The 27,724-nt window shown below is 66.6% G+C and overlaps 1 protein-coding gene across 1 annotated transcript; it reads left to right on the forward strand.

Moving 5' to 3' along the window:
- Window positions 1–45: 45 nt before the first annotated feature.
- Window positions 46–27,363, forward strand: PLCH2 (phospholipase C eta 2). Its single transcript, XM_032594180.1, has 21 exons — window positions 46–186; window positions 2,094–2,336; window positions 2,469–2,599; window positions 6,168–6,338; window positions 8,550–8,643; window positions 8,838–9,041; window positions 9,271–9,391; window positions 11,156–11,327; window positions 11,720–11,827; window positions 13,021–13,179; window positions 17,371–17,457; window positions 17,758–17,840; window positions 18,203–18,300; window positions 18,395–18,577; window positions 18,935–19,042; window positions 19,623–19,747; window positions 19,827–19,911; window positions 20,082–20,228; window positions 21,934–22,013; window positions 24,155–24,452; window positions 25,957–27,363. Exons 1-21 carry the CDS (start codon window positions 51–53, stop codon window positions 27,162–27,164), a joined length of 4,041 nt encoding a protein of 1,346 aa, XP_032450071.1. The 5' UTR covers window positions 46–50; the 3' UTR covers window positions 27,165–27,363.
- Window positions 27,364–27,724: the final 361 nt, after the last annotated feature.

Raw genomic sequence — 27,724 nt, forward strand, 5'->3', positions numbered from 1 at the left:
TGTCGGTTGTCTTCCGCCCGCCGTGTCCATGACGCCCAGTGGAGAGATGCATGAGCGCCATGCAGGCGGGGACCCAGATGGTGAAGCTCCGTGGCAGCTCCAAGGGCCTGGTCCGCTTCTACTTCCTGGACGAGCATCGCTCCTGCATCCGCTGGCGGCCCTCGCGCAAGAACGAGAAGGCCAAGAGTGAGCAGGCGGCCTTGGGGGCGGGGGGAGCTGGGGGCTGCCCTGGGGGGGAGCGGGCGGCCACGAGGCAGCTGGGGAAGTCTCCAGGGGCCTCCGGGCCCGACACAGGCATCTGGTCGGCCTTGCCGTTTCGAGGTGATCTCTGGGCGTCAGGCGCAGAGGGATCAGGGCCCCATGGCCTTCAGGGCCCGTAGGACTGTGGGGACCGAGAGCCCATCTGGGGTGGGCTGAGGAGCAAAAAAAAGGCGCTTCCTTCAGGGTAGCCGGGTCTAGACCTGCCATGAACAGAGAGAGAGAGAGACCCTTGCGGGGCACATGGAGGGCAGGGCTTCAGTGCCACATGTTAGCTCAGGCGACCTGGGGCGTGAGGACTGGCACGGGGCGTGGGGGCTGCAGGGCCGCCCGGGGCAGGAGGGGGCCTGGGCTGGAGGGTTCTTGCAGGGGTGGAAGGGCGAGGTGGATGTCGGAGCAGGGCCTGTCAGGGACCAGGCTGGAGGCAGGAAGGGATACGTCAGGGTCCTCCCAGGCCCGGAGAGACCCAGCTGCACCAGGGCAGGGCCTCAGCCCCGCAGTTGCCAAGGGCACGGCTGCCGCCATGGGGCCCGGGAGCCTTGGCGCGGAGCCCCTGGGAGGCATCCTGGTGGTGGTGGTGGGGGGGTGGTGCGTGGGGCTGCCCTCTGGGCCCATGATGCTCAGATGGGGCCCCTCCTCTGGGCCCGGCACTGCTCCCCGTACTGGGCATCGTGTGGGAGTGGGTGATAAGGCAGGGGTGGGCAGGCCGGGACTGGGGGAGGCCGTGTGCAGTACTCAGACCTGACTAGCCTTGGAGGATACCAAGGGGGGAGGAATGGGGGGCAGCTGTCCCCTGCCAGCACCCCCTAGTCTAGGGCCCGGGACCCCCGCCCCTGCCATGCACACGCACGCATGCAGGGAACTGGAGAAGAGAGGTGGGCAGGCCCCCTGCCCTGTAGGCGGGCTCTGTACTCCCGGGAGCTCAGGGGGTGGGAGCAGAGGACAGGAGGGACACCCCCCCTCACTGCACGGACGAAGTCCCCCCTCCATCACAGCTCTGCCCAGGATAACTCCCAGAAGGGCACGAGTCTCCCCACCATCACTGCCCTGCCCAGGATAGCTCCCAGAAGGGCACGGAGCCCGCCGGGCAGGGCTGCAGGAGATGGGCGGGTGGTGTTGGGAGGTGGTGAGAGCTGGCAGGAGGGTGCGGTGGTCGGGGCCCAGCCCAGGGGGCCGGGCTCCCAGAGGGGATGCCTGTGCCCTGCACGGCTGGGAGGGGCCCTGCCGCCTGTGCAGGAACAGACCTGAGAACTCGTCTCCTCGTGGTAATTCAGCTTTGGAACGGAGGCCCCGTGGAGCCCCGGGTGCTGTGGCCAGTAATGAAATCCTTGGTGGACCCGGAGCTGGTGCCCGCCGGGCAGGACCCCGCCGCACCCCTGGCCCCGCGGCCTGGGCGCGGGATCGGGCCAGTCGCCCTGTCAGAGTGGAGACGCGAGCTGGCCGGAGCCTGACGGACAGAATTGGCCTGTCTGGGCTCCCTCACCCTGCAGCCTCGGCTAGTGCAGAAGCCACGCGCCTGGGGTTGCTAACTAGGGGGAGGGGGCTGCCCCCGAGAGCACGAGCCTTTCTCACACCCCGGGGGAGTGGGGAGCAGCCCTCAGGGTCAGAGCAGAGCGGGGAGGGGTGGGCTCCCCAGCCTCAGCACATGTGTACTTTTTCTTTTCCCCACCCTGACGGTCCCCTTCCCCGGCTCCGCCAGCCTCAGATGGGAAGGGGACCCACAAAGGTACCGGCCTTGTCTCTCGCGGGCCGAGCGGGGCAAGCTGCTGCGGCGGGCGGGGGCGCCAGCCCCTGGGGACGGGCTGTGACCGGCGGCCGCCCCTGCCTGCCCGCAGTCTCCATCGACTCCATCCAGGAGGTGAGTGAAGGGCGGCAGTCCGAGATCTTCCAGCGCTACCCAGACGGCAGCTTCGACCCCAACTGCTGCTTCAGCATCTATCACGGCAGCCACCGTGAGTCGCTGGACCTGGTCTCGCCCAGCGGGGACGAGGCGCGCACCTGGGTCACGGGCCTGCGCTACCTCATGGCCGGCATCAGCGACGAGGACAGCCTGGCCCGGCGCCAGCGCACTAGGGACCAATATCCTTGGTCTCGGGGGGCGGGTCCCTGGGTGGGGCTCTCCCGCCCCTGGCCGGGTCACACGTTTGGGGGAGGGGAGGGGGGGCGCGCTGGGCCTGCTGGACCCGTGTTGGTCCCTGACTCGGCCCTAAAGTGGCTGAAGCAGACATTCGACGAGGCGGACAAGAACGGGGACGGCAGCCTGAGCATCGGCGAGGTTCTGCAGCTGCTGCACAAGCTGAACGTGAACTTGCCCCGGCAGAGGGTGAAGCAGATGTTCCAGGTGGGGTCCCCTGCCTCTGACACCCCGGGCACAGGCTCTGTGGGGCTGAGGCTGCGTCCGGAGAGGAGGGGCCCTGCCCGAGCGGCGGGAAGTCCTGGGCGGGGTCTCTGGGCCCGCAGTCAGTGGGAGGCCAGGAAGCGGCTTGCCCCTTGCCCTGCGCCCTGCGTCTGCTGAGATGCCCCAAGTGGCCGCCTCTCTCTCTGCAGCTGTGCGGGGCCCTCCCTGGCAGCCTAGGTATTTGGGGCAGGTGTGGGTCCCTGAGGGAAACCACCCAAAGGAGGCTGCACCCCCTTTCCTCCACTCCCCCCCGCCGACTCCCCAGCGTTGACGAGGCACGCTGGCCTGGCGGGGTCCAGGGTGCACACTGGCCCGTGTTGCAGCCTCAGCTCTGGCTCCCCGCCCCCTGCAGCCTCCCGGTTGCAACCACCCCGGTGTTAGAAGTTATGAAAACGCATCTGTCAGCTGGGAGGCGGCCTTTATTGTCTGTAATTAGTTTCTCTCTTTCCGGAACTCCTGCTGGAGCAGCGGGGAGGAAAGGTGGCATCATTGGGTCCCGGTTTGTGGAGTTGATGGGCAAGCAGACCCAGGAGGAGGGCGCGCTCTCTCTCTGTCTCTCTCTGTCTCTCTCACGCGGGCGCACACACACACACACACACACACACACACACACACACGCACAGAGCCAGCTGCTCCACCAGGCACGGCCCCCGGTGGCTTCACTTGTGCTCTCGCCATAGACAGCTGGTGGTTCTTGGCCAGAGCGGGGGTGGGGACCCCGCAGCTCAGAGCACAAGGGTCTGTGCATGAATGAAGGGGCGAGTGGGATGCTCTCGGGCTGCTGGTCAGGGACTAGGGAGGCTCACAGGGCCCCTGCCCGGGCAGTGAGGAGCTGTCAGATGGCTCAGGCCTGAAGATCAGCCCCCTACCTGTACCCTGCCTACCTTACCTCCAGGGACAGCTCTGGGCTGAGAGGCCCTTCCAGAATGGTGAGGCTGTCAGGGGCCAGGCAATAGGCTGGCTTAGAACTTGGGGTCCAGCTTGGCCGGTGAGGTGGGAGGAGAGGAGTGTACCCTCACAGAATGGGGTGAGCGCGCACAGAAAGATCCAGTGCAAAGTCCTGGCTTGAAGATGCACCACGCTGGGAGCTCTGGGGAGCCCATGCCCACCTGCCCCCCTTCTAGGGACACTGGGCCTCTCACGTGCTCTCTGGGCACAGGGGCTCCCCACAGAGCCCTCTGACCAGCCCTCGGCCTGGCTGTGTCTGGGCTCCAACCAGATCCCCTTGAGGAATCCCAGAGCAGTGGGGACAGACCCTGCGGCCTATCTGTGGGGCCTGCAGGTGGGGCGGACTCCGGGCTGGCTCTGGAGGGGGAGTGAGCAACAGGGGTGGGAGACTGATGTTGGCCTAGAGCTGGGGACCCCAGGCCCTGGATAGCTCGGACCCCAGCAGCCTTGTCCACGGTAGTCCCTGAGTGCCTGGGCCTCCCTGGCCATCTTTGCGGCCGACCTTGCGGGGCTCTGGACCCCAGAGAAGGAGGGCTGGCCTCCAGCCAGGCAGAGCAGCTCTGATAATTAGCATCAGTCCGGTGGTCGAGGAGTCTCTGTGTTGTTTCCACCACCTGGAAGTGCCTAATCAAAGGAGAGATCTGTGTGGTGGGTAAAGAGCGCCTTGAACACAGTTTCATTAACTCTGACATAACAGTGGAGTGCAGGCCCAGTGTGGGCCTCGGGCCGCAGAGCAGCTCCAGCCGAGCGTGCCTTCACCTGCTGCAGTCACGGTCTGTGGAAAGAGGGGCCGAGGAATTACATCGGGAGGCAATTCTGGGGCTCAGGGGCCGGGTCTGTCCTTAAGCGTTTCCCGAGGGCTTCATCCTCATAAAATATTCTCATTCACCCCGCGGGCTGGCAGCTGGACAGAGAGCTCCCGGCCGGACCGCCCAGCACAGAACTTGGGGATGAGGGGAGGCAAATCGCCCTGCGGGCTGGACACTCGACACACTGGGAATCTCTGCCTGGCTCCAGCCACACCCTGGGGAGGGCCGCTGGCCCAGCTCTGTCCCAGGGGGGTCCTTTGGTGTGCAGTGTGAGCCAGAGCCTGCAGCCAGAGCCTGGCTGAGCCTGCCGGCTCTCAGACCCAGGGCTGTCCTCAAACCGAGCTCCAGGCACAATGAGGTCTTTGTCTGGTGTCTTCTGGGCCCCTGCGCATGTGGCTCTGGGCTCTGGTCCTGTCCCAGCCTTGGCACCGACGCTGGGGTCCTGGGGTGGGATGCTGGGACCTTGCTGGGTGCCCACTTCAGTGCCGAGCCAGGACTGGCCTTCCCAAGAGCAGTACTCTCCCTGGGGACAGGGACATGGGGGTGGCTGTGGCCACTTGATTCTCTGGCGATGCTTCTGGTTCAGAGAGGGCCTCAGGGACCTGGCACCCACCCCCCAGCCACCCCAGATTGTGTCACCACATACGGAAACACTCCAGATGGCGCTCAGAGCCGGAAGCGCTGCTGTCCATGGTGCTGACCCAATGTCAATGCCTGCTGTGCAGCCAACCTCCAGACAGGTCCTTCTCACACCCCACCCCCACCCCACCAGCCCTAAGAACTGGGGCTCTGGATCAGCACCTTCTGCGGGACCTTTCTTGTCAATTCCCAGGGATCACCGTGGCCCCAGGGCACCTCAGGCTCCTCTGGGCAGCCTGGCCTCCAGTCGCTGGGTGCCCTTGTCCTCTGTGTCTGTCCCTGGCCTTGGCGTTTGGTGTTCCCAGGGTCTGACACTTCAGTAGATGCTCCCTGAGTAAGTGGGTTCATGAAGAAGTTCATGGTCTCACTGGGGTCTCGGTGGGTTTGCCCCCGGCGGGTCCTGCAGGAGTCGTGCGAGCTGCCCTGTCCGCAAGAGAAAGACAGTGGCCAGGTCCTCTCATCTCTGCTGTGGAGACTGAAGCCTGGACACTCCTGTGCACCCTGGGGCCTTGTGCTTTTCTAATCAATGGGCAGCAATTGTAATTACAGGCTCGCAGCCCAGGGTGGGCATTAACTCCAGGGTGGGGTGTTAGCTCCCAGAGTGCCGTGTTGATTCCATAGTGAGGTGTTGACCCCCCGGATGGGATGTTGGCTTCCTGAATAGGGTGTTGGATCTCAGGGTAGAGTGTTGACTCCCAGGTGAGATGTTGGCTCCAGGGTGGGGTGTTGACTCTAGGGTAAGGTGTTAGCTCCAATGTAGGGTGTAGGCTCCCGGAGTGGGGTGTTGGCTCCAATGTGAGGTGTTGACTCCAGGGTAGGGTGTTGGCTCCCAGTTTAGAGTGTTGTTTCCCAGGAGGGGCATTAACTCCCATAGTGGGGTTTTGACTCCAATGTTGGATGTTGGCTCTCAATGTGGGGTGACTGTGCCAGGTGTAGGTGCAAGTTGACCATGAAAGACTGGGACTGGGAGGGCAGGGTCAGATCTGTGTGAAAGGATTGCTCAGTGGCTTCTTGGTGGGAGAGTTGGAGCGAGATCCCAGTAAGTTCACTGCTGCAAGGATCCCAGGGAGCTATCGGGGTGAGACACTGGGGGACCCAGAGGCTTTGGCTTGCAGGAGGCAGACACAGATGACCACCAGGGTACACTGAGCTTTGAGGAGTTCTGTGCCTTCTACAAGATGATGTCCACCCGCCGGGACCTCTATCTGCTCATGCTGACCTACAGCGACCACAAGGACTACCTGGACGCCACTGACCTCCAGCGCTTCCTGGAGGTGGAGCAAAAGGTGAGGGGACGACAGCAGGAGCAGGGTCCTGGCATACATGGCCTCACCTTTGGCTCCCAGGGCACTTGAACCAGTTCACTGTGACTGAGAATCCTTCAGTCTGGAAGGATGGGCCACAGCCCGACACTCAGGGTCCTCAAACCTGCCTCCACTTAGTGAACCTGCTTTGATTCCCATCATGAGCCATCCCAGCATATTTCAGGGTGTGTCCCATGGAGGCCCTGAGTGGGTGGCTCCTCGGTGGGCCTCTGAGCGGCTCAGCCATGACCACAGATACCCTGAGCCTCCTCAAGGGACCCTGCACTTGACCACAGCACCTTTAGCATGGAGCACCTCATAGAACTGGGGTTCCATGACCCAACCTTCCCACCTGTTCCAGCCACGGGTCTGACTAGCTTGTACCCCCTGAGCCCCAGGCCCATTACCGCCACCTTTGACCCATTTGTCCAGCAGATGCCCAGATGCCTCCAAGTGCCAGGGGGGCTACCCACCCATTTCTCTTGACTCTAGGCCTTCTTGTCTATACCCAGAGGCCTACTGCTTCCTGGGCACTGCCCTGCTGACTGGGGGCCCAGTGTCCGGAGCCTCAGGGATATGGGCCCCTCAACCTTGGCCCAGGCAGGGGCTGGGTGTCACCTGCTGTGGTGGGCAGGACGCTGGAAATCCATAGTGGGAGAGGGGAAGGCCAGCGTCCCCTGAGGAAAGAGTGTCCCCGTGGTGGGGCCCAGGCAGTGTATATCTCCCACCCTAAGGGCTGGTGGGAGGCGGCCGTGAGGACCAGCGTCCACACTTATAACTTCCTGGGATCCTCAGGGACCCAGTTTGGGGCAGAGAGTGGGAGGGGCAGTCAGCCTTAGGTTAGAGGCCACGGGCGGAGGCTGCTGGGCAGGGCCGGGGGCTGGGTGGCTGGAGCAGCTGTAGCACCCAGGCTGGGTCTACACGTATCTACCCAGGATCTCCCCCGCCCCTGCCCCCTGCGGCTGTCCTGGGTTGGTGTCTGCCCCACCTTACCCCACGCGGCCGTCCTCGGGGCTGTGCTCCCAGGACCCCTCCCCGCTACTCACACAGTTTGCTGGGGTTCCATCCTCGTGGAAGTGTGTCTGCCTCCTCTCCTGTCCTCCTAGGGGAAGCCCTGGGGTCTGACCCAGGCAGGAGAGGCTGGCACCAGCCTGGCTGGATGCTGATGCCCCAGGCGACTCACTCCCAGCCCAGCCACTGTGGGCAGCACCGGGATGAGGCCGTGGGTTCTCTGTCCCTGTTGCCGGTGTACGTGGGGGTGGAGGGTGGGAAAGTGGCCCTGTCTGGGAAGGGCAGTGCTGACTCATTATTCCCTACCCTTTGCCCTAAGCTTTCCAGAAGCTTTTCCCTATATCTGGGGCCAAAGCTGTCCACCAGGTGGGTGGTTTGAGCCCGGACCCAGCCCCCAGACTCTGGGCCTCCCAAGGTCCACAACTACTCTGGGCTCTGACCCCATTTGCCCCGCTTCCCCGCTATCACCTGATATCCCTCCCCCACCCCCGCCTACACGGGACTTCCTAGAAGCCCTGCTGGTGAACTTGCTTCCGGGAACTGCGGGCTCCCGGCCTGGGCTGCATGGCAGGGCCCTGGGAGACCACTCAGCCTCTGACCAGGGCAGGGTGGCGGGGGTGGGGGGCGGCATCGATGCCCAGGGCCGCTTGGGCTCGGCTTCCGTGTGCAGCTTTCCCGAGATGGATGTGGGTTAGGCAGCAGGGGGAGCCAGGTAGGGGAGGCTCCCCGTGCCCCTGGGGCTCCTCCAAGGTGGGACTGGTTCTTCTGCACCTTCTCACGCGTAGGGCTCCCTGCCAGGCCTGCCCTGGTCTGCAGCTCTTGAGACCCCGACACGGTGGGAATGAGGGGTGGGCCAGCTGATGGGACCAAAGACCCCTCCCCTGCGTCAAGGATCCTGTTCGACACGGCTCTTCCAGAGCCATGTGATCCACCAGTAGTCCTCCGGCCACTGAGTCCCAAGTCCCACGACGCTGAGGGTAGCCGGTGTGCCGCCCAGTCAGGGAAGCACCCTGCAGGCGCCCGAGCCTCCCCCTGGCGCCCACCGTGGGCAGTCTTGATGCGACAATCAGGGGCAGCCTGGGAGGCGGCGGTGGTGCAGGAGGAGGAGCGGGGGGAGCTGCCTGAGGCTAGCCCGGGGCCAATGACGGGCCAGCCTGGGCTGAAGCCCCTACTCTGGCCTAGATGACAGGGGTGACCCTTGAGAGCTGCCGGGACATCATCGAGCAGTTTGAGCCCTGCCCAGAAAACAAGAGCAAGGCGGTGCTGGGCATTGACGGTGAGCGGGGCATCGCTGCGGTCCGGCTGTCCCGGCGGGCTGATGGGCAACCTGGGGGCCTGGACAAGTGGCCTGGGCAGAGAGTTTACGTTCCACGTGGCGGGGGTGGGGGGCGGTCCTGAGATGAGCCCCGTGGTGGCGGGGGGGGGGGCTGGCACGCAGGCCCTAAGCACCCTCCCACGCTCCCCACGCAGGCTTCACCAACTACACTCGGAGCCCCGCCGGCGACATCTTCAACCCAGAGCACCACGGTGTGCACCAGGACATGACGCGGCCACTGAGCCACTATTTCATCACCTCGTCCCACAACACCTACCTCGTGGGTGACCAGCTCATGTCCCAGTCCCGGGTGGACATGTACGCCTGGGTCCTGCAGGCCGGCTGCCGTTGTGTGGAGGGTGAGCGGCGGGGGCCGTGGGAGTCCGAGCCCCCCTCGGCCCGGGGGCCTTGGGCTCCGGGGGTCTCTGAGCAGGGTGTCTGCCCTCCTTCCCGGGCAGGGGCTGTGATAGGCCTCTCCTGGTGTTAATTGCTGAGCGAGAGGACTGACCCCAGTCAGTCCGCGAGCCGCGGGTCTCTGGGCATCGGCGGCCAAGCTCCTGGAGCTGACTGACGTCTGCCTTCCCGCAGTGGACTGCTGGGACGGGCCCGACGGGGAGCCCATTGTGCACCATGGCTACACTCTGACCTCCAAGATTCTCTTCAAAGATGTCATCGAGACCATCAACAAATATGCTTTCGTCAAGAATGAGTGAGTGGCTGGGACGGGGGCGGGGGTGGGGGAGGGGCTCGTGCGGCCCTTCCTGCTACTCCCCCACATCCTCTCTTGGGGGCAGTGTTTGCAGAGGCCAAGGGGCTGATCTGGGGGTCCCTCGTTGAGGCTGAGGGTCAGGGAAGGGAGTGGAGCTGCAGCTCCGGGGAGAGGGAGGGCAGCGGGCGCAGGAAGGGACGGCGGATTGGCCGAGCAGGGTGCGTGTGCGAGCAGCCCCCGTCCGCACACACTTGGCGACCCCTGCTGTCAGCCGCCCTCAGCGGTGGTGGCTCTGGCACTAATTACCCCCGAGAAGCTACTCTGCGTCCAAACTCAATTTGCTGTCACTCAGCTGTAGCTACAGACACCGTTGAACAGAATCCTATTTAGTTTCTGGAAATAGAAGACTGCTCCCCTGCCCCCCCCCCCCACCCCAGTCACCTTCAAGTCCTGGTTAAACGAGGCTCAGAGGTAAGGAAAGAGCTAATTTAATGAGGGAGGGGAAGAGAAGCCAGATTGATTGAGGACATAGAAATAGAGGGGCCCCTCCTGAAAGAGCTTGCCCGAGCTCTGTCTCGGGCTGTCAGGAGGGAGTGGGAGTGAGGAGTGGTGGCCTGGTGCCTAGACTTGCAGGCGAGAGAGGCATCTCAGGGTAGGGGGGCTGAGGCAGACAGATGTCCTGTAGCTGCCGAGGACCCAGGGACGTGCTAGGGTCCCAGGACGGGGCTTGCCTCTCATGTGCCAGCATAATCTTTGCAGACATAGGGTTCTTCCCTAGGCCCTTGTGCCATAGGCTTCAGTCCCTTGCCTGAGAAGTAGGGAGAATACCTTCCCGCCAAGTCCTGTTTGCCCTCTCTGCACCACAGGACTCGCCCATCTCTTGCTCTGATTCATGCCATCTAGGTCTGGGTCACCTACATTTTCTAAAAGGATCATGTTGCCTTTCGACAAAAATCCAAGTAAAATGTGCACACGGTTAAAAAAATAAATCAAACAGGGGTGCCTGGGTGGCCAGTCGGTTAAGTCCAACTTTGGCTCGGGTCATGATCTCACGGTTCGTGGGTTCAAGCCCCATGTCGGGCTTTCTGCGCACAGAGCCCACTTTGGATCCTCTGTCTCCCTCTCTCTCTGCCCCTCCCCTACTCACGTTCTCTCTCCTCTCTCAAAAATAAATAAACGTTAAAAAAATGTAATAAATAAATCAAACAACTGAGGAATGTGTAATGAAAGTGTCCATGCTACACTCCCCATTCTGCACTATGAAGGTAATAACAATGTTCTACCAGATGGAATGTGCCAGGCTTATGTCTCCTTTTCTTATGGGGCCGACGTTGGGACCCCAGAGCCATTCACGGGACAGTGTCTCCAGTATCTAGGCCAACAAGATTATTTTTCTCAGTCTAGTCATTGTTCCATATTGCACCTGTTTAGTTCACATTATTTTTAAACCATGACTGGCTGACTTGCTTGCATGTTTCCTTTTGTTTTCCTGGAGTTTCTAATTGCCTTTGTTTTTTCTTAGTGGGCTATGAATCGCATGCCTTCTTTACCTGTCCCTAACATCTCCCAGATCCTTTCCCACCCACGCAGTTGCTTTTCAAAGCCGTCGATGGGCCCCTTCTCAGAGTGGCTGTCAGTTCCATCTATCCTGGCTGCCGGTGAAGGTCTCTTTTCATTCACTGGTGCAGGTGACTTGAGGTCTCACACCTTTGGGGGCCTAGCCCTCCCCTGGCTTACTCTGCTCCTTCCACCTTGGGGCCACAGGTACCCAGTGATCCTGTCCATTGAGAACCACTGCAGTGTTATCCAACAAAAGAAGATGGCTCAGTATCTGACGGATATTCTTGGGGATAAGCTGGACTTGTCATCAGTGAGCGGTGAGGATGCCACCATGCTTCCTTCTCCGCAGATGCTCAAGGGCAAGATCCTGGTGAAGGTAAGCCCCTCCCTGCCCCTTCTAGGGCCAGCATCCTGCTGGGCCTCTGGCCTCTGATCTGTGGCCAGGTGAGGGGCAGTTGCCCTGCTCTGGACAGTCCAGGGCTCCACACCACCTGTGGCAGATTTGAGGAGTCAGGGCAGGCCCTGTGCCCACCTGGCCTCAGTCTCCCTCCATGGTGGCCATTCAATCTAGGGACCTCTGTGTGCACACCCAGGCGTTTCCCTCCCACACTGCTGCTGCAAGGAAATGCCAGACTGGCTTCTGCCCTGTGGCCTGAGGTCCACAAGCAAGCTTGAGAAAGGCTCCTTCCCTTTGGTGCTGCTCCTGTGGCTACTGGCCTCCCAGTGCTTCCTGCAGAACCCCTCCCATGGTCCGCCACCTCCCCCCAGGGCAAGAAGCTCCCTGCCAACATCAGTGAGGATGCTGAGGAGGGCGAGGTGTCTGATGAAGACAGTGCAGACGAGATCGATGAGGATTGCAAACTCCTCAATGGGGATGTGAGTAGGGGCTGGGAGGCCCTTCCCTTCTTGGGGGGCGGGGGAGCCGCAGTCCCGAAGAGCAGGCTCACGGCCTTGCTGTGAGAAGGCAGTGGCTGAGAGAGGGACATCGGGCAGATGTGAGGGTGCTTTGCACGGCAGTTAGACAACTGGGCACACGCTCAGCCGGGGTGGGGGGCCTTCCCTGCCTGCCCCTTCACCCAAGACGTGGCCCTGCACTCCCAGCTGGCAGAGGTGCTGGGGCTGGGGGCTGGCTACACGGGAAGGAGGAGTGAAAAAGGGCTTGGCAGAGGGGGGCTGGGGGGACTCTGTAATTAGCATCTTTTGTCCTCTGGGCACGGTTCTAAGCCGCTGCTCCGAGGCGGGAAGGCATTATTTCTCCCTGAGGGGCCATCGGATGGGAAAATAATTGTGCAGGAGCATTCCCAGCCATGCTGGCTAATTATTTGAGAAAGCCCTGAGGCAGCGGAATTCTCCGCTTGGACGTGCTCTCCGCATATTCTCCGCATGTTCTCTGGAATATTCTCCGCATATTTCTCTGGCTCCGGGTGACAGGACACCCGAGTTCTCTGACGCCTCGGGTGCACCCCTCCAGCCTGGGCTCTGGGGCACCCAGATGCCCACGGCCCAGGCGCTGCCCTGGAGGGGCCCGAGTTTGTTAGGGCTATGATGGGGGCTGCTTCGGACAGAGAGGGCACCTAGAGGCTATGCCCCGGGTGCTGGCGGCCGGGCCGCCCATCCCTGCCCCCTGCCCATCTCCTGAGGGACATCGTAGCCACTGGTGGGATCCCAGATCCCGAGCTGCTTCGGGCTCTTGGAGCCCAGCGTGGCCACCGGGCACACCGACTGCCTCCCCCACTGGCCAGACACCGGAATCCCTGGGGCGGCGTCGTGCAGCTAAAGGGGTGCAGGTGTTAAAATCTGAGAGGCCTGGTTCAGAGCCTGGAGGTCACTGGCTGTGGCCCTGGGGCAGATCGTAGGCCTGAAGTGCGCCCCAGGAGCTGGGTGGTGTGGGGGTAGGCAACGCAGTGCGGGGGTGAGTGTGCGGCCAGGGGTGTGAGAAGCCGAGACGGGGTTCGGGCTCCCCGGCTCCAGCAGGCCCCCGCGGCCCTGCCCGAGACCCTGGGGGCTGTCACCGCTGCTGCCGTGGGGCTGGCGGCTGATGGCAAGGGGCGACCGTGTGGCTCTGGCAGGCCGCCACCAACCGGAAGCGTGTGGAAAACATCGCCAAGAGGAAACTGGATTCCCTCATGAAGGAGTCGAAGATTCGGGACTGTGAGGACGCAAACGACTTCACCGTGTCCACGCTGCCCCTGTCCGGGAAGCTTGGGCACAAGGCAGAGGGCAAAAAGGTGAGAGCCCGACGGCCGGTGACGTCAGCCTGCAGCCGGGTCAAGGGCCTGGAGCACGAGGTCTGTGCACACCGGTGCACGTGTGTGTGCATACACACACGCCCCCGAACCCGTGCACACACCCACACACGCCTACGCGTGCACACACGCACCTCTGCACACACACCTGCACACACCTACTTGTGCACACGCACACCCGTGCATACACCTAGTTACCTAGTTGTGCACATGCACGGCCGTGCACACACCTGCACACACCTACTCATGCACACACGCACCTCTGTGCACACACCTGCACAGACCTACTTGTGCGCGCACACACCTACATACCTAGTTGTGCACGCACGCACGCCCGTGCACACACCTACACACCTAGTTATGCACACCTGTGCACACACCTGCACACACAAGCCTGCGTGTGCACTCATACCACTGCCCGCTGGCCCTGCTGCCTGCCGGCCTGCCTCTCGACCCCGGCTTCTCTAGGAGCTCACCTCAAGCTGTTTTGATTCTGATCATAAGGGACTTGCAGCCTTCCCTGTGTCACAGGGTGGCTGGCCAGGGTGAAGGGGTGGCCCCATTTGTGTGGTTGCTCCGGTGTGGTTGACGGCTGTTTCCTTGAGGTCCCCAAGGGAGCTGCCCCCCACCCCCCACCCCCCACCCTGGGGATTTGCAGCTCTTTGTGGAAGGGGACTTGAGCATTGCCTGGGGTCTGGAGGCCAGGCACCTCCTGCTGAAGGGTCTTGTGAGTGACAGAGAGGGGCACACAGCGTCTCAGAGCCCAGACAGTCTTGGGGAGCTATCTAGCTGGTCCAGGCCCGGAGTCCCCGACAGCCTCACGGGGAAGCAGGGCTGGGCTCTTGGAGGTATCTCATGGGGAGAATGGCGGGCGTGAAGCATGTGTTGGGAGGCGCTAGGCCGGGTCGGCGAGGCTGAACAGTCTGGGGCCCGGCTGGAGAGGGGCCGCGAACCTCGAAGGTCAGGTGCATCAGCTGAGAGGCTCAAGTGCAGCTGATCCCCCAGGGGCTGTGGTGGGCAGCGCGGCTGGTTTGGGGCCGGGCGGGGTGTGGGTCAGCCCTACAGACCCTGTTTCACGGTGAGCAGGGCTGCAGGGCAGGTGGTGGAGGTGGTGTCTACCTGTTTGGAGAGAGCCCTGCCCTGCCCCCTGCCCCCTGCCCCCTGCCCCCTGCCCCCTGCCCCCTGCCCCCTGCAGAGCTCACCACTGTCTGGGCCCCGGGGAAGGTGGGAAGGCAGGTGGGGGGCTGGGCTTCCCGGGCAGTGTGTTTAGATACAAGTGTCTGTCGCACCCACAGGGCACGTGGTACAGCCGGTGCCCCCGGACACTGGGGGTCCCTCTCTGTGCAGGTGGCCCCCACAGGTCCCATGCGGACAGGGCATTGCTTATTTCCAGTGCCCAGATTTCTAGGTGGGGGCTTGGGGACGTGCAGGATGGCAGCTTGGACCTGGGGAACTAATGTCCATGTGACTTTTTGCATGAGGGGGAGCAGGTACTCAGGGAAGGCTTCCTGGAGGAGGAGAAGTCGTGGCAGCTTAGGCTGAGCTGCCAGGCGTGGAGCTTGGAGGGGGCGTCAGGGAGGACCCCCCGCCCCCAGCAGCATTAGGCCCTCCCCGGCTGGGGCACGCGCAGGGGAGCGGAGCAGTGGGGATGCAGGGCACAGAACTCTGTGTGTGTGGGGGGGGCTGGGCAGTGTGGTCATGCACCTGCTCCCACATGCCTCTCTGTCCCCTTTGCCGAGTGGCCACAGGCTGTGGCCCCCGTTCCCTGGGAGGCAGTAGGCAGATGTAGGATGGGCAGACTGGTGGGGAAGAAGCAGGGGGCAAGGAGGGGACCCCCGTCTTCAGTGCCGGGTGCAAGTCTAATGGGCACAGGTGCTGGCCGAGGGCAGGCCTGATCTTCTGTGAGGGAGCCGGTCCCCCCGACATCCCGAGTGGCCAGGACTGGAGGTTCCTGCTCGGAAGGGCCCTGCAGCCCGCATTCCTCCACCTGCCTTCCCAGTGGCCCCGCCCACGAGGCCGAGCTCTCGTGTCAGGCCGTGTCGAGGGGCAGGAGTGGCCCCACTGCGGGCCCTCCGCTTCCCACGGCCTCCCTGAGGGTGGTGCTCAGGCCGGTGCTGTAACCTCTGCCAAGATTGGGGGTGCGGGGGCGCGGGCGTGCAGTGTTGCGGGCGTTAGAGTGCACAGGGGTGCGGGGTGTGTGTGCAGAGGGTGTGGGTGTGCAGGTGTGTGGGGGTACAGGGGTGCTGGGTGTACGGGGGTTGTAGGTGCATGGGTGTGCAAGGTGTGGGAGGGTGCGGTGTGGGGGGGTGTGGTCATGTAGGTGTGTGGGAGCTGAGGGGGTGCGGGTGTGGGGGGGTGCAGGTGTGTAAACGTGCAGGGTCCAGGGATGTTGGGGTATGAGCATGTGGGCGTGCGGGGGTGAGGGGGTGAGTGTGGGTGTTCGGGGAGTGTGGGGGTGTGAGTGTGCAGGGTGTGGGGGGTGTGGATGTGTGGGTATGCAGGGGTGTGGGTGTTCAGGTGTGCAGGGTGTGGGGGAGCGCAGGGTGCTGGTGTTTGGGTGTGCAGTATGTATAGGTATGCAGGGGTGTGGGGTGCAAGTGTGTAGGGTATGTGGGGTGCGGGCATGCTGGGGTGCAGGGTGTGCAGGCATGCGGGACTGCAGGGTGTGTGGGTGTGCAGGGGTGCGGTGCGCAGTGGTACAGGGTGTGTGGGTACAGGGGTGCGGGGGTGTGGGTGTGCAGGGGTACGGTGCGCAGAGGTACAGGGTGTGCGGGTGCGGGGGTGCGGGGTGTGGGTGTGCAGGGGTGCGGTGCGTAGGGGCACAGGGTGTGCGGGTGCAGGGGTGCGGTGCGCAGAGGTACAGGGGCGCGGGTGCGGGGGTGCCGCGTACGGGGGTGGGGTGGCGACAGCAGGTTCTGGCCGAGGCAGCGGCCGCTTCTCCGGATGCGGGGCCAACAGGCGCCCCTCCCCGGTTGTGCGCAGATTCAGAGGCACGTGTGCGCGGCGTTTCAGGCCGTGTTTACAGAGCCGTGAAGCTCGTCAGCCTCAAGCGGCTGCAAACGCCCGGCGTCTGGCTGCCGGCGCCTCTGCCCGCGGGCCGCGGAGCCATCAACTAGTCAGGAGGGACAGGGGCTGGTGTTGCCAGGCCAGGGGAGGGAGAGACACTTGTAAGCGCAGTCTGGGGCGGGGCTGACGCCCAGCGCCTCTGCTGCGGCGGGTCTGTGCCCCGGGGTCGGCACGAGCGCCTCGCGTGCCGCCCCCTGACCCCGGGGTGGGGCACGAGGAGGGCAGACGCGGGTGGGAGCCGGGAGCCGGAGAGGCGCCTGTCCTGACTCCCCAGGGGCCCGGGCTTCTCCGCAGAGCAGGAGTGGGCAGGGGCAGGGCGGGGGCTGGAGCTCGGGGGCGGCTGCGGGCAGCGTCTTGGGCCGCACGCTCCTGCTCCTTTCCCGACGTGTGAGCCACGGTGCACGGCGCTCAGGTGGGGGGCCGAGGGCGCGGGCGCCACAGTGGGCTCTCTGCGGCGTGAGGTCCCGTCCCCTGTGCCCCTGGGGTGGAGCTGACCCTCGTGTCCTCCCCCCTCGGGCCCAGTGGGGCCCAGCTCGAGCTCCTGACCAGGAGCCTTGCTCACCTCTTGGCCGAGAGGCCGGCGGCTCAGGCCCGGGCACGGTTGGCGGGGAGTTGCGTGTGTGCAGACGCACGTACGGGACCGGGTCTGGGGGGGACTGGGGGGGAGCAGGGAAGGTGCTCCATAGACAACGGTGCGGAAGCTCCCAGAAGCTCCCAGAAGCCCCGAGGGTGATGTGAAACGGCCGCTTCGGGGGCACAGACCGCATCTGTCTGATTAGGTAATACTTTGGTCTCTGTAAGAAGCAGGACAAGACGTCAGAGCTGCAGGGGTCTTCATAAAAGCCTTACATAAGCATGCTCGGCCGAGGAACGTTCCAGACACACAAACAGCACTTACCGTACACTCGCCCTCCACGGGAAAAGAATTCAGAACTGGGGCCTTAATGAGTTCAAAACACTTCTGGAGGAGCCCGTGGGGCCTCCACACTCCCTCTCAGACCCCTGCCTCTGCGCCCCCGGGGCGGGCTGGGGAAGGGTGCCCGGAGCCTCGGAGCCTGGGGCCCTGAGCCTGGGCGCCCCCTTCACTGCTGTCTCTCCGTCCCCTAGGCTGAGGACGGCGTGGAGTCCGGGGAGGACACCGGTGGCAGCAGACGGAACAACCGGACCCTCATGAGCAGCTTCTCCAAGCGCAAGGTCTGGCGGGGCTCCCGGGCAGGGGCGGCCGGCTCCCCGTTCCTGTGCCCCCCGGGGGTCCCTGGGCCGGCCAGCCGGGGAGCCCCCTTCAGCTCCCGGGACCCCTGACCTGGCTTCCAGAATCCCCCCTAGCTCCATCGTCCCACTGGGGCTGGGGTTCGGAGCCGGCCTCAGCACCTGGCTGGGGCTGGACGCAGCAGGTGCCTCGATGGCCAACCCCCCCCAACCGGGCACACCGGCCGACGCCCCTGGGTCACTGGGGGGCCCCACGGGGCCTCACTCCGCTGTCCTTCCACACAGAAAAAGAGCAGCAAACTAAAGAAAGCGGCCAGCATGGAGGAGGGGGGCGAGGACCTGGAGTCCCAAGGCAGCCAGGGCCGAGGGTCAGTGCCCCGCCCGAACGGACCGCGGCAGCGGGAGGCGCCCAGGCCCCCGTCCGCGCGGCAGCGGGAGTTGGATGCGCGGGCCCTGGGTGGCGGGGGGACCGCGCGGTGGGCTGGGGGAGTGGGGGCCCCTGGGCGCGGACCTCGAGGGGGCCGGACTGGCCAGCGTCGCCCCCTGCGCTCGCCTCCAGCGCCCGATGCGGCTGGGGAGGCATCCTTCGGTGGGGTCCGCGCCGGCACCCGCCCCTCCCCCACGTCGCTCCTGGGTGGAGCCGGCAGAGGCCTGGAGCCTGCCTCCCAAACTGGGGTGCGCTGGCCTGAGTCGGGAGGCCCTGACCCCCTGTCCCCCGCCGTGCCCGCAGGGCGAGCCGGCAGAAGAAGACCGTGAAGCTGTCTCGCGCCCTCTCGGACCTGGTCAAGTACACCAAGTCTGTGGGCATCCACGACGTGGAGGCGGAAGGTGAGGGGACCGGGGCCCCCCGGGGGGGGGGCGGGGAGGGGGAGGCGGGGCGCTGGCCTGCCTGCGCCCCTGATGCCGCCCCCCTGCTCCGCAGTGGCGTCCAGCTGGCAGGTGTCGTCCTTCAGCGAGACCAGGGCCCAGCAGATCCTGCAGCAGAAGCCGGCCCAGTACCTGCGCTTCAACCAGCACCAGCTGTCCCGCATCTACCCCTCCTCGTACCGCGTGGACTCCAGCAACTACAACCCTCAGCCCTTCTGGAACGCCGGCTGCCAGATGGGTGCGCGTCACGGGGCGGCCGGCCTTGCTCCCTGGCCGCTGGCTTTGGGGCACCTCTATCACCCCCTGCCGGTGTCGCCCGGCCGGCCCTGCGGGGGGGGCGGCCCGGGACCCCAGGACGAGGAGGGAGAGACGGAGGCACGTCCGCCCGTGTCCCCGGGGGTGGACGGGGGCTGGCGGGGCAGGGCCCTGGGGACGTTCTGCCAGGACGCGCACACACGCCCCGCTCACGCACAGGGCTGTGAGCCCAGGGTCCCCGCTCACATAGGTGAGCCCTGAACTCGGGCAGCCGTGGGGGGGGAGGCGGGGCGGCGGGCGGCCGGGCGCTGACCGGGCCATGTCGCCTCCCTGGCCGTAGTCGCCCTGAACTACCAGTCGGAGGGCCGGATGCTGCAGCTGAACCGGGCCAAGTTCAGCCTCAATGGCAACTGTGGCTACGTGCTCAAGCCCCAGTGCATGTGCCAGGGTGAGGCCCAGGGGCCCAGGGACGCGGAGCTTCGGCGGGGCCACCTGGTGGGTCAGCCAGGGACACGGCCCCCGGGATGCCAGGAGGGGGTGTGCGGGGGAGGACCCCCACCCTGCCAGGAATCCGCGAGGGGTGCGCTAGGGAGCCCTTCCCCACGCCTGGCCCCCCATGAGGTTCCCCGGCGTGACAAGCCTGAGGGGACTCCCCAAGGACTCAGGCCCAGACACCCCCAACCACGTGTGGCTTTCTCCCCATTTTAAAGTCTTCCTGCTCCCCAGCTTGCAACTGCCACCTCCTCGGGTGACGTGCCCGCAGAGCCCCACCCAGGGAACCCCGCACCCGGCCCCGCACCCGGAGGCCGTGTGCCGAGAGGGGAGACGAGCCGTGCCCGGTCACAGGGTGGTCACGGGGGCGGCCAGCACGCGGACCCCTGGGACCCCCGCGCCGGAACGCTGCCTCCCGCCCCCCGGGCCTGGCGCTCCCGTCCAGCAGGAGGGTGCGGTGGGGTGCCCAGACAGCCCGGCGAGAGGGTGGAGGCCGGCCCCGCTCCCCCTCAGCCTGGCACCCCCGCACCCCCCAGGCGTCTTCAACCCCAACTCTGAGGACCCTCTGCCCGGGCAGCTCAAGAAGCAGCTGGTGCTTCGCATCATCAGCGGGCAGCAGCTCCCCAAGCCGAGGGACTCGATGCTGGGGGACCGGGGCGAGGTAGGAGGGGCCCGGGCCCGGGTGGGCGGGGCTGGGGCACCACGCCAGGCCAGGTGCCAGCCCTGCCCTCCGCGCCCAGATCATCGACCCCTTCGTGGAGGTGGAGGTCATCGGGCTCCCCGTGGACTGCAACAAGGAGCAGACGCGTGTGGTGGACGACAACGGTGAGGCCCCGGGGGCCACAGGGGACGGCCGGGCGGGAGCGCCCCTGGTCAGAGCCCAGTCCCCAGGTTCTCCCGGGCCGGGCCACCAGTCCCCGAAGGAGGCGAGGGCCCAGGTGGCCTCCGGGCTGGACCTGGGGTGGGAGGTGACACCTCCTCCCGGTGGCCTCTAGGATTCAACCCCATGTGGGAGGAGACCCTGGTGTTCACGGTGCACATGCCTGAGATCGCGCTGGTGCGCTTCCTCGTCTGGGACCGTGACCCCATCGGGCGTGACTTCATTGGCCAGAGGACACTGGCCTTCGGTAGCATGATGCCAGGTGCGCAGGGGGCCGGCAGGGCAGGGAGGGCGGAGCCCGGGCCAGGGCCCCCTGGTATAGAGACCAGCATCTCCTGCAGAGCCCAGTGTCCCCCATAAAGACAAGCATCCCCTCAGGCCAGTGTCCCCCCACAGGCCACCACCCTCCATAGAGACCGGTCCCCCCACAGGCCAGCGTCCCCCAGAGAGACCGGTCCCCCCCACAGGCCAGCGTCCCCCAGAGAGACTGGTCCCCCCCACAGGCCAGCGTCCCCCATAGAGACCGGTCCCCCCACAGTCCAGCGTCCCCCATAGAGACAGGTCCCCCCACAGTCCAGCGTCCCCCATAGAGACCGGTCCCCCCCACAGTCCAGTGTCCCTCATAGAGACCGGTCCCACCCACAGGCCAGTGTCCCCCATAGAGACCGGTCCCCCCACAGTCCAGCGTCCCCCATAGAGACAGGTCCCCCCACAGTCCAGCGTCCCCCATAGAGACCGGTCCCCCCCACAGGCCAGTGTCCCCCATAGAGACCGGTCGTGCCCACAGGCCAGCGGCCCCCATAGAGACCGGTCGTGCCCACAGGCCAGTGTCCCCCACAGGCCAGCGTCCCCCATAGAGACCGGTCCCGCCCACAGGCCAGCGTCCCCCATAGAGACCGGTCCCGCCCACAGGCCAGTGTCCCCCATAGAGACCGGTCCCCCCCACAGGCCAGTGTCCCCCAGAGAGACTGGTCCCCTCACAGGCCAGCGTCCCCCAGAGAGACCGGTCCCCCCACAGGCCAGCGTCCCCCAGAGAGACCGGTCCCCCCCACAGGCCAGCGTCCCCCATAGAGACCGGTCCCGCCCACAGGCCAGTGTCCCCCAGAGAGACTGGTCCCCTCACAGTCCAGCATCCCCCAGAGAGACAGGTCCCCCCACAGGCCAGCGGCCCCCATAGAGACCGGTCGTGCCCACAGGCCAGTGTCCCCCACAGGCCAGCGTCCCCCAGAGAGACCGGTCCCCCCCACAGGCCAGCGTCCCCCAGAGAGACCGGTCCCCCCCACAGGCCAGCGTCCCCCATAGAGACCGGTCCCTCCACAGTCCAGCATCCCCCATAAAGACCGGTCCCCCCCACAGTCCAGTGTCCCTCATAGAGACCGGTCCCCCCACAGGCCAGCGGCCCCCATAGAGACCGGTCGTGCCCACAGGCCAGTGTCCCCCATAGAGACCGGTCCCCCCCACAGGCCAGCGTCCCCCATAGAGACCGGTCCTGCCCACAGGCCAGTGTCCCCCATAGAGACCGGTCCCCCCACAGGCCAGCGTCCCCCATAGAGACCGGTCCCCCCACAGGCCAGCGTCCCCCATAGAGACCGGTCCCCCCCACAGGCCAGCGTCCCCCATAGAGACCGGTCCCCCCCACAGGCCAGCGTCCCCTGTAGGTCAGCTGAAGCCAGGACTGAGTTTCTTTCTGTGAGTCGGTCCCTGCCATGGGCGGGCCTGGAGACACAACAGGGAGCTGAGGAGGAAGGTATAAGGCCAGGGGCACTTTGTGGGCGGGATGGGGGAGGGGAGCCCAGTCTGTGGGGTCCCCCAGGCCCCAGGAAGAGGAAGAGGTCGTCGCAGGACTGAGTGATACCGGAGGGCTTCCTGGAGAAGGAGCCCCCAGAACTGGGCTCAGGGGTTGTACTCGGGGCCCGGGACCTTTGGGTAGAGTGCGGGGCGGGGTGACCGTGGCCTGGCTGTTTCAGGCTACCGGCACGTGCACCTGGAGGGGATGGAAGAGGCCTCTATCTTTGTCCATGTGGCCATCAGTGACGTCAGCGGTAAGGTGAGTGCCACCCGCAGGGCCATCTGCCCGGCCCACCCCTGCTCCCACCCCGGCCCCGTTGCCAGGCTGTCGGGCCTGGTGCTTACTCCTCTGGGTCTGTGTCTCCGCCTGCAAAATGGGCAGTAGGGACACCCGACCCCGGTGTCCCGGGGCCGCTGCAGGCACCAGGAACCGGACACCCTGGCCCTTCCTGGGCACCCCTGTCCCCCACCCCCCGTCTCTCCTAAACCTCCTCACTCCTACGTCTCAGGGTCCCCGATTCTCCGTCCCTCTCTGGAGGGTGTCTGCCTGGCCCTGCCCCCCACCCCGCATCCCCGGACGGGGCTCTCGCTCCATCGCCCCAGGTCGCGGAACCCAGGGCAGCCCCGTTCTGTGCTCCGGGCCCAGGCAGGGCGTGTGTGTGTGGCGGTCCGTCCGGTGTGCGTGGGGGGCCTGCGTGGTCCCGGCGCTGTCTCTCTGCTGCCACCTGCGCGGCCCCGCGGCACCACGGGCCGCCTGGCTCTCGCCCGTCGTCACCCCGTCCGTCTGTGGCGTGTCTGCCTGTCTCCGCGGGCCCCGCGCCCGGCTGTCGGCGTCTCACAGCCTTCACTCTGTCTCTTTGGTCTTGCAGTGAGCTTGCCTATGTCTAAAGTCTACTTTTAGAAGGACAGTCCCGTTAGGAGCTCGAAGGTACCCCAGCGCCGGGGCGGCGGAGCCCGCCCGCCCCCCCCACTGCATGCTCAGGCCGCCCCCATTAGCATCCGTGATTCCCGATAGCATTTTGGAGACTGTCAGCTCATGCGACATGGATCGTGCCGCGGCTCTGGGGTCCCTTGGGCCATGTTCAGCCACAGAGCAGCATTTACGAGGCAGGTCCAGGACTTCAGCGAGGCCTCCTGTGCGTGGACCCCTCCCGGCCTTCCGTTCCCTCCTCCGTCCTCCGTCCGCCACCCCGTGTCCCCCACCTACCTCCGTGTCTGGTCCTCTGGCTTTGAGCGCCCTGCCCCCCTGCCCCCGTCACCCTCCCTGTCCTCGCCTTTCCTCTCCGCCCCCACCCCCCACGTGCTCCCTGACTCCGTGCGCCCATCACATCTGGGGTGGGGTGGGGTGGGGAGGCCCCAGGGACCAGGAGCTCGGAGCTTGAATCCTGGACCTCCTTCTAAATGGCTTTGCGGGCAACTTCGCCCAAATTGCACTAGATTTGGGATCTTGAATCGGGAAGCCGATTCAAGTGCTGGCCACTTTAACACCTCCGCCCAGACGTGCCCCTGTGTCACTGGGGAGTGGTGGCTGTTGTCGGGGCCTCTGCATGCGAGGACCCCTCTGGCCTCTGCACTCTCGACACGCAGCCGCCGGCCTCTCCGGCGTTGACCCGGGTACTTGCCGGCTGGTCCCGGGGGCCCCCAGCTGCCCTCCTCGGGCGGGGAGGCTGTCGGGAGAGGCCTCGCGGGGACTTCCCGGGCCCGGCTGTCTGGGAAGGCCCGAAGCCAGCGGCAGTTCAGGGAACGCCGAGCCGGCACGGGGCCTGCCCTTAGGGCTGTGTGAACCGAGAGCAGGGTGAGGCTGGCAGCGGGGCAGGAAGGCTTCCCGGAGGAGGCAGCAGGCCCGAGGAGTGGGCCGGGCAGGGCCCCGGGAGAGCAGACCGCTGGCCCGCACCCGGCTTTGCTTGCTTCCTCAGCCTGTGGCGCCCGAAGGTGGGGGCAGACGTGAGCCTGGCGGTGTCTGCTCCCGTGGGGTTTTCTCCCCGTGTCAGGCCCACCCCGCGGGCCCTGGGCCGGCCTGCTCCGCCACAGCCGGGGGCTCCGTGAGGGGCACACGGTGTGGGCGTGGGACCCAGGGTCCGGGGAGAACCCTGGGGGGGCCTCTCCGTCTGGCCGTCGCCGGGCCCGCCTGCCCTGGGACCCGTCCGCCCTCCGGCGGCGCCTCCTGGTCTGCGCCAAGGCCGTGGCAGCTGCCGTCCCCGGAAGGGGCGCCCTGGACACCCTCTCCCGCACCCACAGCCCTGAGCGGCACGAGCCCGACACGCTCACCGGTGCCCTCGTCGGGCTGGCTCTTGGGCTGCGGCAGGCTCGGGCCCGTCACCGCCTGCCGGAGCGTGCCGGGGGCCGGGCCGGCGGTCCCCGGTGCCCGGCCGCTGGCTACGTGGGCTCCTTCTCTTGCAGGTCAAGCAGGCTCTGGGCCTAAAAGGCCTGTTCCTCAGAGGCCCAAAGCCCGGCTCCCTGGACAGCCATGCTGCTGGTCGGCCCCCGCCTCGGCCTTCCGTTAGCCAGCGGCTCCTGCGGCGCACGGCCAGCGCCCCGACCAAGAGCCAGAAGCCGAGTCGCGAGGCCTTCCCGGAGCTGGTCCTGGGCACGCAGGACCCCGGCTCCGAGGGGGAGGCCCGTGACGTGGCGGCCCCCGGCCCCGGCCCCGCTCTGGAGGCCTCGGCCCCGGAGGAGCAGGGCAACCGCAGCCCCCGAGGTAAGGCGCCGGCGGGGAGGAGCCCGGCGCGCGGGAGTCTGGCCCGGGGGCGGCCCCCTGGTGCGCCCGAGGGCCCCGGGCCCGCCGGGATGGCCGCCGCCTGCATGAAGTGTGTGGTCGGCTCCTGCGCCGGTGAGGACGCCGAGGGCCCGCGGCCGGGACGGCTGCCCGGCCCGGGGCCCGGGGCCGGGCGCGAGCCCGTCAGCCAGCAGCCCCGGGCCCGTGCGGACTCGCTGGGGGCGCCCCCCACCGCCGCGGGGAGAGGCAGAGGGGCCCGGTGGCAGGGTCCGGGCGGCGGCGGCGGCGGCGGCGGCGGCGGCTCTGTGTCCTCGGACTCCGGCAGCCTGGGCGGCCCCGAGGTGGCCCCCCGCTGGCCCGAGGGCGCCCGCAGGCAGGCAGGGGCCCTGCAGCGGGAGATGAATGCCTTGTTCGTTCAAAAGCTGGAGGAGATTAGGAGTAAATCCTCCACGCTCTCCGCCGGTAAGACCCGACGCTCCTCCGCGGCGTCCTCTGTGCTGCCCCCACTCCGCCCCTCGGCATGGCCGGGCCCGAGTCTGCTGCGCCGCCGCGCCCAAACCGCCGCCTCCGTGTGCTCGTCGTGGCTTTACTTCCCGCTGCTCTCTGCTTGCCCCCGGCACCCCTTCCCCAGCTGACTGCGACCTGCCCGCGCAGATCCCCACCCCCACCCCCCTCCCCCCCAGCCCCTAAGCGGCCAGGGAAGCGAGAGCAGGTCTGACCACAGCTGCCTCGGGGGCTGAGGTTGCCCCCTCCCCCCCCCCCCCCCAGTGCCCCCATGACCCGGCTGCCCTGGATGCCTTCCTAAGACCCGGGGGAGCTTCCAGCCCCCCTCGTCTCCCTCCGGGGCCGGGCCGCGGGTGTCCGGCCCCTGACTCTGCACCGAAGGCCTCCGGCGAGTCCGGGGTGGGTCGGTGGTGCCCTGCAGAGCGGCCCCCGACGCCCCCGAGACCCCCGGACGGTGCCCAGGGTGTCGAGTGGAGTAGACGGCACCTGCTCGGCCCTGGGGATTCATTTATGGCCTGAGCCGCGCTGAGCACCGGCTGTGACTGGACCCCGGCCTGCGGAGGGGCTGAAGGCTGAGCTGTCCCCTCCCCGCCATCCCTGCACCCGCCCAGCCTCGATGTTTGTCCACCGGGCAGCCCCACCCCTATGCTGACCACCCTGTTCTCCTTTCTGTCCCCACGCTGCCTCTGTAGTTAGGGACTGAGAGCAGCCGAGTGCCAGGTAATGGGGCCCGGTCCCCCGGTCCCCCGTGCACCCTGTGCCGTCCCCGGCCTGGCTTGTCGGCCGGGCCCCGTGGACCCTGCCCGTGGACACAGGCCCATCTGCCCACCACCCCACCCCCCCCCCCAGCCCCAGCAGCGGCAGAGCCGGAGGGCAGGGTGGGGGGCAGCTGCGTGCCCACCGAGGGGCCTGGCTGTTGGGGGTCCTGCGGGCACCGTCCCTGGGGGATGAGCCCGACACGCTCCTCTCCTCTCGTCCACAGACACCCGCCCTTTCTCCGCGCAGAGGCCGGGCTCCTCCCTCCGTGGCCTGGAAACCATTGCCGAGGAGCCAGCCCCGGGCCCCGGCCCCCCACCTCTGGTGGCTGCCCCCCCCAGCCCCTCCCCGGGAGGGCTGCCGTGCCCGTCGGGACCTGCTGCCGAAGTGGCCAGCCCCCCCGTGGTGGCTCTGGGAGCAACCACGCCCTTCCAACTCAGGACCCGGAGCAGAGGGGACACGGAGCAAGCCCCAGAAAGCCATCGGCGGGTGTACAACGGTGGGGGCCCAGGCGGAGCCTGCGAGGGGGCCCCCGGCAGCCAGACGGTCAGAAGGGCTGACGGCGACGGGAAGGTGCCCCCGGAGATCCCGGGCGGATGGCGGCCCCTGGCCGGGCCCTGCCCCACCGTGTACTCGGACGCCACGGCTGGAGACCGGCTATGGCGGCGGCTGGAACCGGGCGGCCACCGAGACAGCGTGTCTTCATCCTCCAGCGTGTCCTCCAGCGACACGGTCATCGACCTCTCCCTGCCGGGCCTGGGCCTGGGCCGTGAGAGCGTCTCCGGGGCTCCAGCAGGACGCCTGCCCCTGCGACCCTGCTCGGCCACGGCCGTCCGCCTGGACCTGCCTGCTGTGACCAAGAGCAAATCCAGCCCTAACCTGCTGCCCACGGCGCCGGAAGAGCTTCAGCCCCGTCCGCTGGCCCCTAGGCCACCCTGGGGCCGCCTCCCCCTGGTAGGCCTCCGGGACTGCCCTGCGGCCGCCAAGTCCAAGAGCCTGGGGGACCTGACTGCCGACGACTTTGCCCCTCAAGTGGAGATCCTGGGCCGAAGCCTGGGCCTGGCGAGGGAGGGGCGGGCGGTGCGGGGGGCGCGACGGGACGCCCTGACCGAGCAGCTGCGCTGGCTCACGGGCTTCCAGCAGGCCGGTGACATCACCTCGCCCACCAGCCTGAGTGGCGCTGGGGAAGGGGTGCCCGGTCCCCCCGGCTTCCTGCGGCGCTCGTCCTCCCGCAGCCAGAGCCGCGTGCGCGCCATCGCCAGCCGGGCCCGGCAGGCCCACGAACGGCAGCAGCGGCTGCAGGGCCCGAGGGGACCCCCGGGGGAGGAGCGGGGCACCCCGGAGGGTGCCTGCTCCGGGGGCCAAGGGGGCTGCGGGGACGTGCCGGCCCCCTGCAGGGGCTCCGCGGCCACCGGCCTCCTGCTCAGACTCTGACGGAGGCTCAGGGCGGATCGCAGCTGCCCTCGCCTTGGCCCTCCGTCTGCCACCCCTCCCCACCCCCCTCCCTGGGGAGGAAGCGGCCTCCTGGTCTCAGGGTCTGGGGGCATGTTTCCTGACGTTAAGATACACAACAGAGGTATTTAAAATTTAAGAGACAAAGCTTCTACTGCATTAAAATGGTGCCCAGTCCTCTTCCACTTGTACCTGGTTTTCTGCAGTGCGGGGGTGGGGGGGGTGGTGCACAGGGGCGCGGGAGGTGTAGGTGAGCACGGGCACAGGGGGAGCGGACGTGCGGGGCCCCTGGTGCAGGGACACGGGTGTGGCCCCAGGGAATGCTCCTTCTGTGCCCAGAGCTGCTGGTTCCCTGCCCGACGGCGGCGGGCTTGCTCTGCACAAAGCCTCCTCTGGACACCCTAGACTCTAAACTCGCAGACACAACTCCACGCCCACGCCTGCTCGGTGTAGGGTGGCCCACCGCCCCCGTGACCGTGAGCCAAGTGTTCCCGGGCCGTGGTCTGTGCGAGAACACCCCCACCTCTGTCCACGGAGGGCTT

The sequence above is a fragment of the Lynx canadensis genome, chromosome C1 (assembly GCF_007474595.2).
Source record: "Lynx canadensis isolate LIC74 chromosome C1, mLynCan4.pri.v2, whole genome shotgun sequence".
Lineage (NCBI taxonomy): Eukaryota > Metazoa > Chordata > Mammalia > Carnivora > Felidae > Lynx > Lynx canadensis.

Bases quoted from the DNA above. Each gene is read 5' to 3' on its own strand.
- PLCH2 (XM_032594180.1), top strand. From the start codon at position 51: ATGAGCGCCATGCAGGCGGGGACCCAGATGGTGAAGCTCCGTGGCAGC. The intron at 13,180-17,370 runs GTGAGAGCCCGA...TCCGTCCCCTAG, and splicing joins ACAAGGCAGAGGGCAAAAAG to GCTGAGGACGGCGTGGAGTC. The intron at 20,229-21,933 runs GTGCGCAGGGGG...TGGCTGTTTCAG, and splicing joins CTTCGGTAGCATGATGCCAG to GCTACCGGCACGTGCACCTG.